This window comes from Plectropomus leopardus, chromosome 17 (assembly GCF_008729295.1).
Source record: "Plectropomus leopardus isolate mb chromosome 17, YSFRI_Pleo_2.0, whole genome shotgun sequence".
NCBI classification, from domain to species: Eukaryota; Metazoa; Chordata; class Actinopteri; order Perciformes; family Serranidae; genus Plectropomus; species Plectropomus leopardus.
In genome coordinates this window covers 14,687,569-14,707,996 of record NC_056479.1, presented here as the reverse complement: position 1 = coordinate 14,707,996, position 20,428 = coordinate 14,687,569, and the positions used below count along the sequence as shown (strand labels likewise).

General features: G+C 38.2%; 1 protein-coding gene across 2 annotated transcripts; it reads right to left on the bottom strand.

Annotated features, from left to right (window-relative positions):
- Nucleotides 1-12,948: 12,948 nt before the first annotated feature.
- slc25a10a (solute carrier family 25 member 10a) lies at nucleotides 12,949-19,613 on the bottom strand. 2 transcript variants are annotated; one of them, XM_042504639.1, is made up of 13 exons: nucleotides 19,516-19,613; nucleotides 18,359-18,451; nucleotides 17,624-17,743; nucleotides 16,629-16,743; nucleotides 16,511-16,559; nucleotides 15,981-16,022; nucleotides 15,848-15,891; nucleotides 15,499-15,569; nucleotides 15,328-15,420; nucleotides 14,041-14,118; nucleotides 13,808-13,864; nucleotides 13,585-13,666; nucleotides 12,949-13,505 (listed from the first exon to the last, which is right to left on the bottom strand). In XM_042504639.1, the coding sequence occupies exons 2-13, from the start codon at nucleotides 18,446-18,448 to the stop codon at nucleotides 13,471-13,473; spliced, it is 876 nt and encodes a 291-aa protein (XP_042360573.1). In that variant the 5' UTR covers nucleotides 18,449-18,451; nucleotides 19,516-19,613; the 3' UTR covers nucleotides 12,949-13,470. The 2 variants fall into 2 exon arrangements, with proteins under 2 accessions (XP_042360573.1, XP_042360574.1); XM_042504640.1 differs by lacking the exon at nucleotides 19,516-19,613 and adding an exon at nucleotides 18,165-18,180 and having other exon boundaries at nucleotides 18,359-18,438.
- Between the last annotated feature and the right edge of the window lie 815 nt (nucleotides 19,614-20,428).

The window sequence follows — 20,428 nt, the reverse complement described above, 5'->3', positions numbered from 1 at the left end:
GCATAAAAGGAGTTATCTTTGGAAAGCAGGCTGTAATAATTCAGCGCTGGCAAAGGACACGGTGAGGTTCACACCTCACTGCAGGTTGAGTGGAATTAGGTGAGCAGTCCAAGAAGTGTGGAGTGGAAAAGGGAGAGCAGGATAATGTCCGGCAGCTGATCAAACATGTTCAGTGAGAGGAGAAGAGGACGGGACTGCAAACAGTTTCTGTCATGGTTGGGTCTGACTCTGCCAATCCATGGCTTCCACATCTGTCCTCTACTGGCCATCTGTGCCCTCCTGACTGCAAATAATTACCACGCAGCATTTGAGAAACGAGTATGGTTATGAACATCTATCGATCTGGCCAGCTAGAAGTATGGATTTCTCTTTTTTCTGTGTCATTAATATCACAAAACTAATTTGGCTCCATATCATTGCTCAAACCATCGTCATTATCATCATAATCAGGGCTAAAACATCCTCTATATGTCTCTCAAGGATCATCCAACTTTTAAAAACCTCCCTTAACCCATGTCTTTTCTACTTTCAGATGCCTTTCACAAGTATTAAACATTTGAGAGCAACAAGGAACTTGGTAAAAGTTCCTTGTTGCTCTCCTTGTTGCAAGAAATAGTAGTAATAATAGTAGTAAGTTTGGAGCTTTCATACCACAAATAAAGGTAGGCTACGTTGTGTGGAACGACAACATGGAGGCACTGTAGTCTGAACCAAAATGGCAAATTCTAATACAACCTTTACAAAGCATTGCATCCGTCTGTTTTGACCTTTCACAATAAATGACATGTACACTGTTTAACTGTTTACCATCGGAAAATCAAATGTACTCAGAGATTTTCTCTAAAAGTATACTCAATAAAATACCAGTGTTGATAAAAATAAATAGCATTAATAAAATAAATCATGTCTAAAATGTTCAGGTGTGGTCTGAAATGCTGTCCTGTTTTGATCCTCAGGGCCACAGCACAATCTGGTTCTATAAAAAAAATGCAAATTCTAGGACACATGATTATTTAATGTACATAAGCAGCTAAACTTATACAAAAACAACGGCAAGGCACCAAGATAAATACACACATGGCATGTAGCACCATGGCATAAACCCACAGAGTGGATGTTTAGTACTAGCATGTTAACCTTAAAGGCATGATCCTGCATGGTCGAGTCAGAGTCATTTTAAATTAGAGCCTGTTACAGAGCTCTTCCTAATATAAAGTTGTGTTACATCATCAGTGGGCACAGAGATGCCGCGGATCAAAGGGCCCCTCTTCACCGAGCATCACTGAGCCGTCACTAATGAGCAGGAATAAAACACTGACAAAAAACAATTATTAAAAAATGAAAGCTATGTATATGATATACTGTCAGATTTAGGATTACAATAAAAAATCTCCTTTTGTTAAAGTAAATATATAAACTTTATTCATTTCAAGTTAATTCAACTTAATTAGGGTCAGGGTGAGGGTTGATTTTTGATCACTTGCTGACTCCAGTTAGTCTGACACAAAGCATTTTTATGTGAAATGATGACTTGAATGAATGTGCTGCTGTGAGTTTATCTCATAACAAATAATTTCTTAAGAAAACAGAAGGAGCGTATTAATGGAATATCCAGCATGCATTGTTTCAATGTCAAAAACTTTTTTTTTTACATCTACACACACATGCAGACCCCTCTGTTTTGTAGTTTGAGGAAAACACAAATGATGAAAACTTGCTTTGTGTTTAATGCATGTTAGATAATTGCGTTGTTTATTTTCACAGTAATGAAAACAATCCTCTCCATGAATTAGCTTTCTTGTCCCTCGCACTTTCACTTTAATGTATTAGTTTAATGGCACAAGTTTGTTTGTTAATAAATAATGCTACAGGGTTGCAAGTTTTTTGAAGTTTCTCAGTTAGAGACGATGGGCTTCTCCTGAATTATTTACATTTTACATCTTCTAAGAATAAATTGAAACAGAGCTTCAAAGTGAACTGCCTGCATGTGCTGGCCATGAACTCTTATTGTGCCTGATTTTTTAGTTTTAAAGAGAAAAAAATCCTCCTACTCATGAACTTAGATTAATGAGAATTACTATTTTAGGACTGAAAATGTTCTCTTCTCAAAAAAAATGGCCAGCTTGCAGTGATTCTTACTGTCACACATACCATTTACAAATAATTATCTATGTACGGAGCAAAGAAATAGACTACATTATAATTTACCATCTCCAATGTGCCTCAGAAATTCGAAGTTGCTGCCTTCAGACCAGCAATTTTAAGTGACCTTTTAGTTTTTCCACGAATATCTGTAGAATAGCTCAAACTTCCTCATTTGCATTTAATTATGTAAACATCAAATTTCTGCAACCGTTTTCTACCATCACCTCAGATCCCATTAAATAGCCCCTACTTTATGAGTTAAAAGGATGATTTTCTCGGAGCTGTTTTCCCCTGTGTGCTCCAGTGTTAACAGTGCCGGCCGTGCCATGGCACCAGCATCATCCTTGACGAGATGATTGCCCTGTCAGCTTGGGGCTGTGTTTGATTATGCATGGTTTCACTTTGTTTTCATTCAACACCATGCATGCTAACTGGTTCTGGGGGAATGTGAAGGCGAGGAAGGTGCTGCTAAGATGTAATTAATCTTTTTGGCTTGTTGTGGTCGACAGCGTGAGGTGCTCTGCACAGCGCCCATTAAAAACAACACTGGCACGGTGGAGACACTGATGAAAACAGGAGGGCAGCGAGGGCACCAGAATGATTAGAGAGGTGATGGGCTTTTCCTGCTCCTCCAAATGCACATGGTGTTATTGAAAAGTGGCTTCCACCTAAGTGTTTGATGAATATGTGTTATTTGCATGAGCTTTCTCATACGGAAGTGCACACTTAATTGTATTTGGGGGCATATAATGACAAAAGCAAAGTTGATTAACTTGTCAAAGCTTTATGTTGTCTGTGTAATTGCATGGTGAAGAATAAATTTACATTAGCCTCGGATTCAATGAAGCAATTAAAAAGTGTTTGTGTGGCTGAGAGTCTCAAACCTGATCGCACTGTGTTGCAGTGCATTACTGTTATACAGAGCAAGACAAGAGTCTACAGCTGGTGTATCAATACACTTTGCCCAGGGGCCACTTTTGCAAAATGTCAACAGTTTGCAGACAAGCATTAATAGTATTTATCAGTATATATAATAATTGAATTACCTGTTTCAACCTTTGGATGTTTGCCGTCCTCAGTTATCTTTGCCAGGAGGAAAATCCAGTCACAGCAGCCCACACAGGTCAGGTGTAGGCCTACAATGGGGCATTTCTAGGATTTGAAGAAATTCAGGGTTTAGTCCAGACCTCTTTTGAGGGGTTCCTGGTTATATTCCTCTGGCACTTTTTAAAAATGTTTATAAGCATGCTCTATTTTGGGCTTTTTTATGCATTCTGGTACCACATTTACACTGAAAGTACAAGAAAAGTTCCCATTTTGAATCAACTTTCATTGTGGTCAGCAGGCCACCTGCCACACATTAGTGCAGAGCTGTGGTGGTTGGAGCTAACATCAGCATGCTCAAAATGACAATGCTAATGTTTAGCAGCTATAATGCTTACCAGTGGTGGCACAGAGGTCCAGTGGTTAGCCTCACATTCTGGGTTTGAATCTACCAGCTAGCTGTGGTCCCTCTGTATGGAGTTTGCATGTTCTCCCTGTGTCAGCATGGGTTTTCTCTGGCTTTTACCCACAGTCCAAATGATACAGGTTAGGTTAGTTTGTGATTCTAAATTGGGCATAGGAGCGTGTCACAGTCTGCTGTTTCCTAATTTTTTAGTGTCTGTTTAAGACTAGACTACGTTTAGGGGTTTTAATTTACTGTGTTTTTTCCCTCCTGTGTTCCTGTGCTGTCTTTCCTGTATGTACTCATCTACACACCTGCATCAGCCTCATTAGTCCTTCTCTGCTCCAGAGTTTCTCACAGCCAGCTACATACCTGTCCTGCATTAGCCTCATTAACCCAGTGATAGTCTGGCAATCTGTTGCGGTTGCACCCTGCCTCTTGCCCATCGTTTGCAACCCTCAAAGGTTCATTGTGGAAGTTTAATGAACCCTGCGGAAGTCAAAGTATCAAATTGTGACAACTTGGGATGAGAACATGTTGCCATGTCACTATACATACATTTACTAAATTGGACCAAAGGCTCTTAGACCAAATGAAATTTTGACCTATTACCTGCATGAAAAGTCACTAGAGATGTCCAAAGCAAATGTCTTACTGTAAAAAACATTTACTTTGAAAAAACTGATCTCTCTGTTTTAATACTGTAAAAATGTAATTACTTTTTTATTTCCCTTCTGTACTAAACTTATTTTTTTTGCATTTTTCATGTGTTATTGATAGTTACAGAGAGCTATGAAATGGGAGAGTTGGGGGAGGACGTGTGGCAAATGGCCCTGGGCCAGATTCGAACCCCAGGCTGCTGCTGTAAGGACTCAGCTTTAATGGTGTGAGCTCTAAGCTCCTGTGGTGCCTCCTAACTATTCTACATTCACTTTATGTAATTTTTTTGAGAACTTATATTTAGAATGTAACTACTGGTGATTTTGTATGTTTACATTTTACCCTTCGTATGTCCTTTGAATGTGGCTTTTACCTAAGACATTATAGTTTTCCACTATACCCTCTCACTACTACTTTTTAAAGACTCAGTCAAGTATTAAAAAAAATGATTGGATTCATCCTCTGGGGACCATCATGCCTGCACAGTCCATCAAGTGGTTGTTGAGATATTTAAATTTTGACTAAAGAGGTGGGCTAACTAAAGAGCCATGTCGCTTGCTAGAGGTGGCTGTGGCTTGAGGGAAGAGCGGGTTGTCCACTGTTTTGCGCGATCCTTGGCTCCTTCAGTATTTATTATTATTATTTATTTAGTGTCCTTGATGTGTGAGTGTGTGTGAATGGTTAGCTAAGCAACAGGTTGCATTTATCATGGTAGCATCGGCCATAAAATTGCGTGTGTGTTTGAATTTAACACGTAGTGTAAAAGACCAGAAATACTATGCAAATGCAAGTCTATTTAACATTTCTGTTTAAGGACTGTATTGAAGATTTTCCATGTTAATTCTAATATGTTAACATTGACACTGATGCCATTCCAGATGGAGATTATTACATTTTTAATTACTGATTACAGGAAGGATGTTAAATGGCGCTGAAAAGGTCATTCAGAATCCATCCATCTGTGTGTTAATAGACTGTAAGGAAACATATTTCCTGACCACACATGCTGCATACATACAGTAAAATGCAAGCGCTCTTGCCTATAACTCAGTTTACTACAGCCACACACGAAGAAGTTTTTGGGGTGCCTGCTGGGAATCATTATCCAGTGCAAGAAGCTGAAAAGAGGCTGCCAAGAGTTAACGTCTTGCCACCTTTTCACACACCCTCTCTGAGGATAGATTTGATCTTGTCAGGATATTGCAGAGCAACCATGTTCAATTCCCAACCTTTTGCAGTCAGCTGAGTGATAAAAGCCACTCACAGACACTTGAATACACACACAAACATGCTCTTGTTCATGTTTTTGACATTTTCACTCATTCAGTCTGAATATCTTTGTGTAAGAGAGAATCTCAGCAGCGATAATTAATCAATTAGAGATTTAAGAGGCTTGTTGTCCTCTGTTGAGTGGGTTTAATGGGCACATTTATGTGATGACGAGGTTTTCACCAGGGGCTGTGTTAGATGTTGCCACTGGTGAGATCGCACCCGGGTTGCATTGTTTAAATCTCCACCTTGTTAGTCTGCGAGTCGGTTATAATCATGTTCCACTGGCTCCGACTGATAAGCACCGTCAGTGTTCCCATTCGGGCCCCGTCGTATCTCTCGAGTGTCATTTCTCTGGATCATTTACCTGTTCCATTCTTTTCCCCCTGAGACTTTTTCATCCGAGAATCACCGGACATAAAATGCAAATAACCCCAGCCACTCTGAGAGTAGCTGATATTCAGCTGCAAAGGCAATCATCTCCTCCATTCCAGCCACTCCTGTATTTGAATGACTGTCATCAAGAGCCCCGCGGTAGGAAACTTGCACACACACGAGTACACCACATTCCTTCACCTTTTTTGGCCACATCTCAGTGTAACACAAAGTGCACCTCGTTAGTTAAACTATCAGAATCGAACATGAGACGCCGATGCTGAATTGTAAACCAAACACAGCAATAAATCAGCACATTTAAATGCATAAAACCCATCTTTTATTTGTTTTACTTGAAGATATACACTTAAGTGGTGGTTTAGTTTGAAGAAAGAGCACCACTTGAATGCATCAGATGGGAAAAGAGGATAAAACTAATAGCATTGTCAGAGGTACTCAGATGCAAATGTATAGAGATAAAGTAATTGGACCATATGGATTTATGAGTCATGTTTATGTTTGTGTTATTAATGAGGTTCTGCACTGGATTGTGTGTATTTTGATGTGTTCACATGTAGACCAATTACGATACTTCAATAATGGAATGAAATTCAGATTGTAGCTTTTGTAATGGAGGTGTATACTGAAGTTAATGAATCACGATGCAAAAATATTCCACTTAAAAATAAAAGTCCTACTTTTGAAATGCTAATAAAGTAAAAGTGCAGAAGTGTTATCAGCTACATACTTAAAGTATTAAAAGTAAAGGTACTTGTTTTGCTTGCTGTAATGTAAAGCATACCAGTAAATGTACTTTTGTCTTTCCAGCACTGAAAACAGATTCACTGCTGTATGTTTAACTCTGTGAGGGATGCAGAAAGTTTCTACTTTGAAATTAACCCTCACTTGGTCTGTTGCAGCTCAACGTGTCTGAGACCTATCAGTGTGCTGAAACCTATTGACCTGTCACAATTTTGGCAGAAAATGTTCAGTCCCCTGGCGATGACTCACGGCTCTGCTAATGACTAACATCCGCCTCCCTCAGGATTGCTTCTATAACAGAAGGTAAGATGTGAGCAAAACAATATCCCACTAACTCTGTTCTTCCGCTGTTTAACAGAGGAGGCATATTAGGTTTGTAATGAGAAGTTTAAAGACATCAGCAACAAGCTGCGTCCAAAAGAACGTTTGAGCTGTAAATGTCAGGTGTTATTTCCGTCATCTGAAATATGCATTTGTAGCTGAATCTACTGTTTATTTCAAATCAAGTCAATTTAGCCACAGGGGCGAAACATACAGGGAAAGGAAATGAAAGCAATTGTTTTATAATGTGGCCACAAAACAATATTTGACTGTTCACATGTGTTAATGGATAAAGAACTATCCCCGGGCACATTCATGCAAAACATAAAACTGAGTTAGAGGCAGGCAGAGGCTGGGAAATGTGACTTTATCTTAGAGATCTATTTGGAGTAAATGTCAGGCCAGTTTACAACAAACAGGGCTTAAGTGAATGGGAACACTGCTGTGCCTGTTTCCATTTAACTCATAACGTGTCTTACCAAGTACATTAGCCTTTTTGGAGTGCCAGAGACATTTTACCATAAAAATTAAAGCCATTAAGATAGACTGCATTCTGTGTTATCTCCTTCTGAAATGTTACAGAAACTTGTTTTGGTAGTCTGTGGTTTCATGCTCCATGAAAACTGCCATAATGTTGCCGCTAATTAAGAGGAAACTGAAACTATCTCATCCATATCAGAGTCCTTAAAATGCCGGATGTGTTTTAACTAATAACATACAAGAGTGATGAGTGAGAGAGATCCTTTAACTCCTTGCAGTGATCCTCATCAAGAAATCTATTTCTATGAAATCTGATTAATGAGTAAGTGTGTAAAAATGTAGTGGGAAAACTGGCATCTAGCATCTAAACATTAACCTTTTTAATTAATCAAATGAACTGTGATTTATGATTGCATTGCAAATATTTTTTTAAACATTTTTTCTATGCTGATATATACAGGGATGACCATTTCTTGTAATACATTTAGTCAGATTAATGTAGTGTAGATGAAATTAACAACCTTAACTTGCACCATTGTTAGATTTCTGGACACAATAGGAGAGGGAAAGTGCTCTCACATTTGTGTTGATGGTTAAAACAACGTATCCTGCTGGAGCAGAAAACCACTCCAACCACACTGTCACAACAGGAGGAGAAAGCTGCCAAGGAGCGCAATGATCAGGGCTGATGCCCTCATTTCCTCCAAAGTGGCCAGCCACTGGAACCAACTTGGCAGCCAATCTCACATTTAAGAGTAATGAGATGATGCCCCATTGATTATCAAAATAGCTCCAGCACTGGCTGATTTTTCATTGGGGCTAACTGAGTAGCCAAGCTTAAAAGCCATTAGTGGTGGAAGAAATACTCAGATATTTCACTTAAGTAAAAGTAGAAGTACTACAGTGTACATTTAATCTGTTACAATTAAAAGCACTGCATTTAAAATCTTACTTAAAGCTACAGTATGTAACATTTATGATAAAAATGTTTTGCTGAAACTGTCACTACATCCATACATGAGACATGTAATCTGTAAAAAAAAAAAAAAAAAAAAGAAAAGAACAAACATACAAAAAGAACAACACATCATGTTCCTCTATCTCCTTAAATGCTTCTGATGGCATTTGCCATCCACTGCCCTACTTCGCTTTGGCTTGAATGTTTTCAACATCAAGGCTGGGTCACAAACTTTTTCATTTTCAATTTTCCTGAAGCAGTTGTCTCTATGTTATTGCCATGACAATGAAAGCTGGATGCCATTGCTGGACATCTTCAAGTCAATCATGCGTAAGAACGTGTGTCAGACTGTCAAGTTTTCGTGGCGTTAATAAGTTCACTTTAAAGATATATTTTTCACCGGTCACCCCAAGAAGTGTGCAGCAGCTGTTTTATTTCACAAATTCAACAAAAACTTGAAATACATGTGTATTCAGAGTGTATTCAGATTTTGGGCTAGTTTTCATGCACACTGCATTTTCAGGACAGCTGAGTTAAACTGATGTGATTTGTTCTAACTTTAATGTTAATTCTTATGTAATTGCATCCCCCACGGAAAAACAAGCAAGACTAAAAAGCATGAAATAAACATCCTCAATTGAAGGAGATGCCGATCTGCTTGAAAGAACTTTTTCTGTTTATCACAAATTTCAACATAATCTGAAGTGAAATTTAGAGAAAAAACAAGTGGATTATGTCATTTTAATTATGGGTAGTTTTATTTTTCTGAATTTCTTACCCCTCAGTCTCTATTGTTGTAGCCCAGCCTCTATTATAGGACAGCCAAAGGCAACCGGGTTCAGTGTCACTGACTCTGTGTCTCAGCTATATCTGGTTGATAAGCAATATGATTACCTTGGTCCACTAATAGCTTCTGTACATCCACTGATGTTATTAAGCATTGTGATAAATGCAAAGCACAGTTCAGTCATTAGTTTATTTTTGTAACTTCACTTCCTGCTGCATAAAATGGACTGAAATTAAAGCAAACACTAAAATGCTATGACGGGGAAAATGGAACCTGAACATTTGGATAGATAACACAAAATTTCTCAATTACTGCAGCTTTTATTTTGGATGAAGGGGACTGACCTTTTAAAGGCAGAGCATGGTGGGCTGATATCATTTGTTAGCAAGAGTCTTTGGGAAACAAAAGCAGAAATTCTACAAAACATCCCTGATGATCCAGACTAATGGCCTGTTGCTTTCATGTGATCTGTTTATTAGCGAGTTTTCACTGAGAACACAACCTGCTGGCTCCTGCTTTTTTTTAATCTTCATCATTATCATTAGTAGTCATAGCTAAGAGCAGCTGTTTTTGTTTTGCTTCCTTCTCCTACTGGCCACTGCACTCTGAGTCTGCTCTGTAATTGTGCTGTCAGATTGAAAGAGCTCATTTGCTCTGCTTTACATTTAGATAAATCGTGATTCAAAGAGAGAACACACACATATAAACACAATTTAGCATCTTTGTTTGTGGTTTGGACTAATTCCCAGCTCAAATTTAAATACATTTGTTCAGGTAGTCTTCCATTCTGATATATATTTTACCTATTAGAGAGACCTGCTCATTTAACTACAATTATACAGGAAGCAATCCACTCTGATAGATATTTGTACCTTATAGAATGACCTATGCCACATTTAACTACATTTATACAGGTGGTTTTCCACTCTGATAGTAATTGGTAGCTGACAAAATGAGCTATACAACATTTAAATACATGTATACAGGTGGAAGTCCATTCTGATAGATAAATTTAGTTAAAGGTGGTGATAGGTATGACTATCAGAATGGACTGCTAACTTGTATAAATGTAGTTAAATGTGGCATAGGTCAGTCTGATTGGTACAAATATCTATAAAAATGGACAACTACCTGTGTAAAGTAGTCAAATATGGATTAGGTCATTCTGCTAGGTAGAAATATCAATCAGAATGGACAACTATCTGTATAAATGTAATTAAAAGTGTTGTAGCTTAGTCCGATAGGTACAAATATCTATCAGACCCGACTACTACCTGTATAAATGTAGGTGAAGTGGGAATAGGTCATTCTGATGGGTATAAATATCTATCAGAATGGACAACTTCCTGTATAAATGTATACAGGTAGCAGTTAAATTACATACTGTTTTACGTTTTTAGGTTTTTTTATTTTAACAACAAATTCTGTGACCTGGAAAGTTCTGAGCATGGATCCAAGTTACTCTTAGTATAATGATGAACAAACATCTATTGATGGATGGGGAATGTTAAGGACAGTTACAGTTTAAGTAAACATTATCTTTTCAGCACATGTTTTCCTTTAAGGACTGCAGAGTTTGAAGAGGACAACTTTCTCAGTGGACCCTCAACAATGTCTGCCTAAACTCTGACTTTGCAAAAAAAATGTTTGAGGTCAACAGTCTCTTTTCTGGTTAAAGTACACAACACAGTCTCATAGAAACGTGAAATAGATATGATCTCTGAACAACACACTATGTGGTGGTGGACATAAAATGTGTTAAAATTACATTCTGGCAACACAAAAACAATGCAAATGCAGTCTTTTACAAACAGTTGCAGTTTTAAACACACAGTTAATGTGGTTATGTGAAATGGTCGAAACATGCCTCCTTTCAAACTTGTGATTATATACTTTGCATGTCGACACAACAAACGATCCTCAGTGACTTTCCTTTGGCGTTGTATTTGCATGTCATTTTAACAATTCACACCCACCACCATGTAATACATTGTTTAGAGTGTGTGTCCATATTACATATTTGTATGAGATCAGGCTAATATACAAGTTTCATATAGGATTAGTCACTTGTGTAAAAATGATGCAGGCTGCAAAATATTATTACCTGCCCCTGATATAGCATTAAAAAAAGCATTTTCACAGTTTTCCCTTTTTATGATTTAGGTTATTTCTCTAGTGTTAAGAGACAAGAGTCATAAGTTGTTTTGGTGTTGACTTTCCATTAGGAGGCAAATATCTCATCAGTGTTTGCCAGTATAACAGCGGAACGAAATTTCCTCGTCTCAACACTATGAAATTGAATGCCTGTCCATTGCATGTTTTTCATCAAACAGTTGTCAACACGGTGTTTAGTCTTATATTTGCACAGGTCGTGTTTCTGTGTGAGACAGAAATGTCCCCAGTTTGATAAGACCTTTACAAAGGCTAAAACATTTTCAGACGATTTTCCACTGTGGCTGGTATAAAATTTAAATAAAGCTACAACGTATGTTTGGTTATAAACACAGTTAATATTCTGCCAGTTCAAAGCTAGAAATACGTTTTTTGATGTTGAGATAGGAACCCACAACATCTGGTATTACAGTTATTCCAGTTCGAAACCTAAAATTCTGCTCAAGAATATTTCCAAGTTTGAGGTCTCTTTCTCCCTCCGTGCGTGTGTGTGTGTGTGTGTGTGTGTGTGTCTGTGTGTGTGTGTTTGTGTGTTTGTGTGTTTGTGTGTTTATTGACATCATTAACTGTATATTCGGTGGATGTTTTCCAGCACAGTGGTCAGTCTGTATTCTATCAGTGATAGAGTGCCTGATAAAGATAAAAATACAAACACAAATATGCGACTGCACCTTCACCTCACATACACTGAAAAAGCAGGACATATACGATGCATTATTAGTCATTACTATCCTATGTCTTCGTGCCACTCATTCATTGACCTCCATGACAACCGCAGATGATAACTGTCTCGCCATTATGTGAATTTTTGCACAGGGTTAACAGGGTTAACCATGTTATGTAACCTGTCCATTAAGCAGCAAAAGAACTGATTTAGATATATTCTTCCACATACACATTATTCATATCCTGTTAATATCTGTCATCCAGCAGGTTGGACCACCCAAATGAAGTTTTTTGGTTTACTTTTACGTTGCCATGACTCTGAAGAGAACTTTCATCACTCAGTACTGACACTGATATTGACAGTAACTAAACCGCAGGACTCTAAAAAATATCAGGTGTCTTTTAGAGCTGAAAATGATGGATTGTTGCTTCACTGTATAAAGTAAAACTTGGAAAATAACACCTGAAACAATATAAAAGAAGCCACAAACCCACATACTGCTACCGAAGCAAGATTCACAACTCTTTTCTCAGAATTTAAGAGTCAAAAATGTGTCCTCACATGAACGTTGTTTCACAAAAAGCTGCTGATTGTCCTCCTGAAAGCATAATAATATATTATATTAAAGTGTTTCTATATTCGGGAGCTTTTGTTCGGTCTGGCACATGCTGAACCAGCCAGTTGAAGTATTGTTCATGAGAGAGGAGACCTGACAGGCAGCTGAATATGTGCTCAGACTGATAGAAGCTCAATAAACAATGTATCAACAAGGCAGCAGCTCATGAGCAGATAAGGAGAGATTGTTTTATTAATTAAGTGAGTCTGAAATAAACTACAGTATTTTTCCTAAATGCACTATCCCCTCAGGGATAAACAAAGTTATCTAGATTCCTAATTCGCCTTCCACCACAAACTTGAGAACACTTTCCACAGTATAAAAATAATTGTTTTGGCAAAGGTCTGATACAAATAAGCTCAAACTCTGCATCGTTACACACATATTCACAGTACATATAAACACAAGCACACTATTTTTCAGTGTAACACTGTCCCCAAGAGGGCAAATAAAGCCGCTTATTAAAAAGTGTAATTACCACGATCAAACAGGAATTGTCTGTTAATGTTAACTTTAAAGACGTCTGGCTACAAGTGTACTTTTTACAACACTTGACTCAAATTTATAGCTGTAAATTTCATTACAGGTAATGTTGCTGCTTTGTTAGTGAACACAACCTGATACTTCAAGTCCTCTGTGTTTGGTATGCTGTGGGAGACACAGAAGTAAAATCACATTTTCCATTGCAGTGCCTTATCTGTGACTTGCATAATAATGCAAGAGTACTTTCATTTTGGGTGAAAAATGTTGCATTTAAGTTTTATTTTTTTTAGATGAATACTGGTATGTGACTTCCTCTTGGTTCTGGTTATTAGTGGTATCTAGTGGACTCCAGCTGAATTGGCTCTGTAAGAATAGCATCATTGATGAAGTTGTCCAACTAGTGAAATTGTCTGGCAACAGTCTCAGGTGACAACCACTGTACCAAAATGCTGCCTCAGTTGTTCGAGGATTATGAAGGTGAAGACTGTGTGAGGGACGAGACGGATCGCGGCAGGAAGAAGACCCTGAACAGAAACCATATCATTATTTCAGCAAGTGAAGAGCCAAAAAATACAGCAACAATGACACAATAAACATGTAAAGATTCATGTCAGCAGTGTGAAACATAATTTCTTTGACTTATTAACAGTAACGCGGACAGCCACCTTGTAAAATGCCTTCGGGCCCAGTCTGGCTGTTTCTGTTAGACAGTGAAGCACACCCTGCAGCAAGGAGACACACACACTACATGTCAAGGTGTGTGAAATCTCCCACAGCCCATGATGAATAAAACATACCGAGTGATGATATTGAATACCCGAAGACATTCCCCAAGCAAAATATAAAACCAGAGTGTACAGAGAAATCACAAGACAGCATGTACTGTACAAAAACTCACTGTATATTCCAGTTTGGAGTTCATTAATCTTGTTTTAATAACATCAATTGGTTGGCACAGGATTGTGGCACAGCCTCCCTGTGCAGGAAAGAAGAAGAGATGTCTTTTTTGGAAAGTGTTATGACATATTGGTGTATGCGTACACCAGTCAGCCATTATTCAAAACAAAAAAAAAAAACTGACAGGTTAATTGAATAACATTAATCATGTAATATTGCTAAGAAACCTCTAGTCCTGGCATTGATGTGGATGTAACTTGACACACACCAACCATCCAAACACCGTTGCGGGCCAAGTATATATATTTTTTTGTTTTGTTTTCTGTTTTTAAATCAGATTCCAAAAACTTTATTGAAGTATTCAATACATATACATTCAAAATATTAAAACAGAGGTTGCATAATAATATTTCATGTAAAAGAACAATTAGATTCAGCTGTATAATAAATAAAATGTAGAGAATATACAGAAACACAACAAAAATAAGGACCTTCAGGGTTTGCTGTAAAGATAGAATTAAACTAGCAAGACTCGGTTATATGTTGATGAATTGCTTGAGTTGTGTGCATTTAGTATTATTTCTTTTTGGTTTTTTTTTTGGTGTTGATGGAATTAAAATGAAATGTCTAAATAATCAAAAATTGATGAGTTCAATTGTTTTCATGTGTTGCAGACCCAGTATACTCCTTCATGGCAACGGCACTCCCTGAGGCAGTGGCTCCCCCAGCAGGACAGTGCACCATGCCGCACCATAAAAACTGCTCAGGAATGGCCCGAAAAATGCGACAAAGGCCTCAAAGCCTTCAAATTTCCCATACATCACTCCAATCAAGCATCATTGAGATATGCCAGTACCCAGAGCCAAGTCCGATTCATGGTGGGGACTCCTTGGATCCGACTTGGAGCATGACTTGTTGGGGTATGGACATGGGACCAGTGTCCTTTGGTGTCTTGCAACAGGATGTTGGCAGTGGATCTCTTGAGTCCTGTGGGCTGCAAGGCTGAAGTACTGGCATGTTGGATAGGATTGGAATCTGGAAAATTTGTGGGCAGAGTCAACGCCTTTAGCTCTTTGGCACATTCCTCTAGAACAGCTTTTGCAATGTGGCATGACACATTGTTCTCCTGGAAGGACCGATGCCATCCAGGATTGCCATTGCCATGGAGATGTATTTGGTCCGCCATGGTGTTTATGTGGATGGTGCATGTTAAGTTGCACCCACATGAATGCCAGAACCCAGGGGGCTTTAATGTTGCGACTGAACGTTGTATAGGTGAGTCACTTACCGCAAAAACACTGGCCAGAAAGTGAGTGAGGATGTTGTCAGTTAGATAACCAGTGGCCAGAACCAACTGTTTGGACTGGTCATAACAAGACAGCTGAAGGGACAAAATACATACATAAATGTGACGCTAGCATTTTGCAATTTAGTATTTGTTTCATGCAGAGGTTTTTACCTGTCCAACAGAGACCAATGCACCTCTAGAAGAAGCCAGTGAAGCACCAGAGAAGAGTTTCCTTATCCCCTCTGCAAATTTAAAATAGGCTATGTGAACAGATTTGCTCTTAAATTTAGAGTTCATGTCACACAAAACTTCTCAAAATTTGTCATGCTGAACAAATATTCGCTCACTTTTGTCACCTCAAGGATCAATAGATTAAACATCCAAAACATGTAATAAATTGATCCTTTTTGCAACTAAAGAGCCTTTTTTAAGTCAGTTTGCAGACATTTTTCCTATTTAGCATGACATATGAATGAATCAAACTTGTCATGTGAAGAAAGAAAGTGTTTTTGAATCTTACCCTCCCTCCAAACACGCAATAATCCATCTAGCACATGAGCGTAACTGTTAGAAATAGAGAAATGTCACAGTGTGGTGATTTGGATGAATAATGACAGTTTCCATGGCATTAAAATATGTATTTTTAGACTTACTTTCTTCTGAGCTTTACAGGCAACTTGACATCATTCTGCATCCTGCACAGATTCAGATACTTTAAAGTCAATTACTTGTCACGTTGAGTAATCTTCATAGTCATTATCTTTTTCTTGACAGCTAAAATTGGTCTATTAAATTGAAATGGTTTGCAGAAAAGGCCGAAGTTTTCTTGGTTAGTGACACAAATCTAAACGCAAACCTAATAATAATAATAATAACCTAATTAATTTCACATTGCAGAATACTATGCTTGGTATTTGCTATATATAAAAATTAAAAAGATGCAGTTGTTTTATTAGTAGGATTACAACAACCTTGTTGACTTTATGAATTTATTGTTTCAGTGCTGAAAAGCAGTTTTTACATTTGATTTGAGCCCTCCATTTCAGTGTTGTCCACCCTAGCATCAGCACAATAACAATAAAACTACAGGATGTGACATCGAGCTATTGATGAGATATAATGTACAGAAGAGTTTATCATTAAAAGACACACAAATAAAAATTAATCCATTCATTAAACTCACCTGACATTCACCAAGTCAGCTGGCGTCCCAATGAAACCACCTGCAAACCCTTTTGGAGAAAAACACAATAAATAATGAAATAAAATATGAACTTGCATGCCAAAAACTGCCAACATACCTCCAAAGGCACCCAGCAGGATTTTCTGGTAGAAAGGAATGACACCTTTTTTCTTCCTGTTTATCTCGTCCCTGACAGTTTCATAAATGGCAAACCGTGACAAAGAATATGTCATCTGGGAGAAAAGAACAAAAACAGTTTGTTCTAGTTTGAGCAGCATGGACATGTGAGTGCTTGATTTAAAATAGTGGTGTGTAAAATTTAGGGGGCTTTAGTGGCCTCTAGTGGTGAGAATTACAGATCTGAAACTTCTGCTCATTGTTCAGGAGTTTTAAACACAAGCCAAATTATCAACAGAAATGTCCTTCTCTCCAAAACAAAACAAAACTAACAAACGAAAAACAGGTAAATTAAAATTAAAGGTAAATTAAAAACGATAAAAACACTGAATAAAGTAGTTTTACGATGCACATCAATAGTTATCCAACACAGTTTGGCACATCATGGACAAGTTGCTAGCCAAGCCTTCAAAAATAATAAATAAATAAAAGGGATTCTGATGTTTAAACCACAAAAAAATACTAAGTAAGTTACAAATCAGTGTTTCTTGTATGCTGTTTGGCTCATTGTAGGTCTCTCTAACTCCAAAATAAACTGATTTTATACACGAAATAAAGTACTTTCAAGTTACAAATCAGTGTTTCTACAACCATCCCATCAGAAAGGGCATGCTAACTACAGTGACTGCTGTGAAAGATTGCATTGCCCTCCCTAAAGCCAATGTTTGCTCTACTCATTCTGCGTTACTGTAGGAACATGACAATGCAACATGCCGGACTCCATAGACCCACTCCCTAAAAAGATATAAACAGCTCATTCTAAGGTAACAAAAGCACAACAATTCTTATTTTCAGAACTCGACAGAAAACATACTTATTATATTCAGTCTTTGACACTATAGACTACCCCCCTAAATCCTGTACGATGGATCTTTAATGTGTGTGTGTGTGTGTGTGTGTGTGTGTGTGTGTGTGTGTGTCTGTGTAGTTTTCCACCTGCCGGCAGAGGGACGCACTGAGTCCACTGTAGAGAGACAGATAACCTTCTCTCCTCACAACATCAACAGCCATCCCAACCATCCTCATCTTCGCCTCTTGCTGTGTCTGTAAGTGCACCTGGAAATAACAACCAGAGGAAGCATTAAGTGGATGGGAGTCAGTCACACTTTTAGCGAGAGCATCAACTACCTGCACACGTGATAAGTCCACTCCTATCTTAAGAAGGTGCCAAACGGTTTCAATTAAAAGTCTAAAAATTATAGCTGACTACTTCAGGTGATTTTCAGACGAAGTGGTAACTTCAACAGACAACTCTTAACATCATCAAAAGCATTCAGTAAGCGTGCTGAATTAAAGAAAACCGATACAATAGCTGGATAACAGCTGCAGCAAATACAAAACTGAACCATAGCAGCCTTTTTAAAGCATCCAAACAAGCCTATTGATGGCTATAATCTAGGTATTTTAGGCACATTAAGGCCAAAGTGACTCGTCAACTTATTGACATTTTCGGAAATTGTGTAAACTGAGTCATTACCATAAAACAGCAGGTTCTTCCGAAAGCCAGTGTCGAGAGGTGAAGAGAGGATCATAAAAAATATGATTTCATTAACATTTTCCACAACGCAATCCAGAGGCACCCCAGACAGATCAATGAGGCATAACTAGACTATTTTCCTAATATCTTAAGGTGAAAATTGTGCTACAAATTAAAAGTCAGTCATCTCTTACCTTAATTAAATCCAGTGGGTGTGTTAGACAGGCAGCTGCACTGGAGGAGACTCCACCAAAATACCAGCGAGAAATGCGATTTTCCTGCATGTCCTTGGAGACACAAAGTCCAGAGCGAGAAGGAAAAATTTCGGCTTCTCAGAGGTTGTTGGAACAACTTTGTCCAAGGCTGCTCACTTCATCCTTTTCCTCAAAGGAGCTGGTGATGGTTGGACGCTGCTCACGCACGATTAAATGCACCACAGAGACACTTAGTGAAAGTGTCCTTTATGGACATTTTTTTGTTTCTCGGAAGGAGCTAGGCATTTTGGATTAATATATGGCTGAACTTGTCCGGTGGAGTAAGTGCACAGCCCTCACACTTACTCCATCTTTCTGTGCCAAGTAAAGGGTGCAGCTGGTTTGTGGGAGGAAGCGTACGTGACTAATATAAAAATAGTAAGTCAGCTTGAGTGCTGCTGTAGTTTTATGAATGTGGCATCCCAGGATTCAACTGACACAGAGCATAAGGTTCAAACAAATATTTGTCAAGAATAGATGTTGGCTTCTCATTAAACCACTCAGTCTCAGAGTCACACAGAAGGTCATGAGGTCAAAAACATGATATATGTCTCAACACTTTTCAAGCTAAGCACATAAACAAACTGTACAACTGTTGATAAGTTATGTTTTCTGGAAGTTTCCAAAGCCCAAGTGTCTGTTTTGTTTCTTAAGCATGACATGGTTTTAAATGAGTAGTGCAGCAGTGGTATGAATGGGTAGCCTGGCACTGACTGCACTGTGCGGGCTGACTCCCGAGGCAGATAGGGAGGGGGCTCATGACAGATGACAGAAACAGTATCTGGATACCTGCTCCAAGTCAGAGCAAAGGCAAGACATGAGCAAGCACTCAGTGCTGCAGGATTTAACTCTTGTGAGGACACCCAACTATAGTTATGAGTCAGGTTTCTGTCCTGTGCCTGACTTAAGGTAATTATAGTCAACTTAAACTACTAAAAACTAAAGTAGGTGCAAAAATACATCTTAGTTAACTGAAATGAAAAAAAAATACAGGCTTAAGAGCAGGTGTCAATTTTTCAGGCCAAGATCCCCTTAGCTTCTTAAAAAAAAAAATCCACCATCATCACTAACACAGTAGGACACTTTTCATGACTCACCAAGATTACATTGAATTTGCTCGCTGAGGAGAAGATGAGAATTCACATTCTTACACATCGTCTATATCAGTCTCTTTTCATAGATGTTACAACAGACCTTGCTCTTATTTTGACATGGCACAGTTGTAAATACACAGGTGTAAATAATGCAGTTAATGATGCTGCAGTTTCAGGGCCCTGCCGTGCCATTGTTAGTGTTATTAGTAACACCTGTGCTTTTCCTACAACATCAAGTCAAAATGTCTGCTGTGAAAATCAACAGTACATTTCTTTTTCCTACTTTTTTTTTATTTGAGCATTTCCATTTCTAATTTTCAAAATCTTCCAATTTTCACTTTCTTTTATCCAGTCTCCAGCTCATATACTGTCATTTTAGTATCAAAATGTAATTTACTATTTTTCTTCTATGTATTCCAGGTGTTTGTTGTCACTGCATAAACAGCAGAGTATGTTCCCTGTTATTTTTTCCATTTTCTCTATAATGCTGTTTTTTTTCTGGGCAAATTATCTTCCTTACAGGAGATGCTTTTAGTAAACACACATCAACAGACTCCCAGTGTTTTTTCCAGTCTGGAATCTGAAAAAAGGAAAGTATTTTTTAACGTCAGTGTGAAATTTCTCCTGGTTTCAGCTGTCACACTTTCTTGAGGGAGTCGAGTGACGTGCGTGCCACAGCTACTCCTGGCTTTAATTCAACCTGAGAGTTTTGCTGCATGTCATCTCCTCCTCACTTCTCCTTCTATTATCCTCTCTGTCAGCTGCCTTACAGGGAAAAGGCAGTAGGTGGCATTCTGCCTTTTTAAACATAACTCTTTTTTTTTTGGCGTCACTCTATTTTAAGGAAAACACATTTTTTTTTAGCTGAAGAACAGAAAGAGGACCAGATTTACTGATGTCTTCATCACAATTGCCA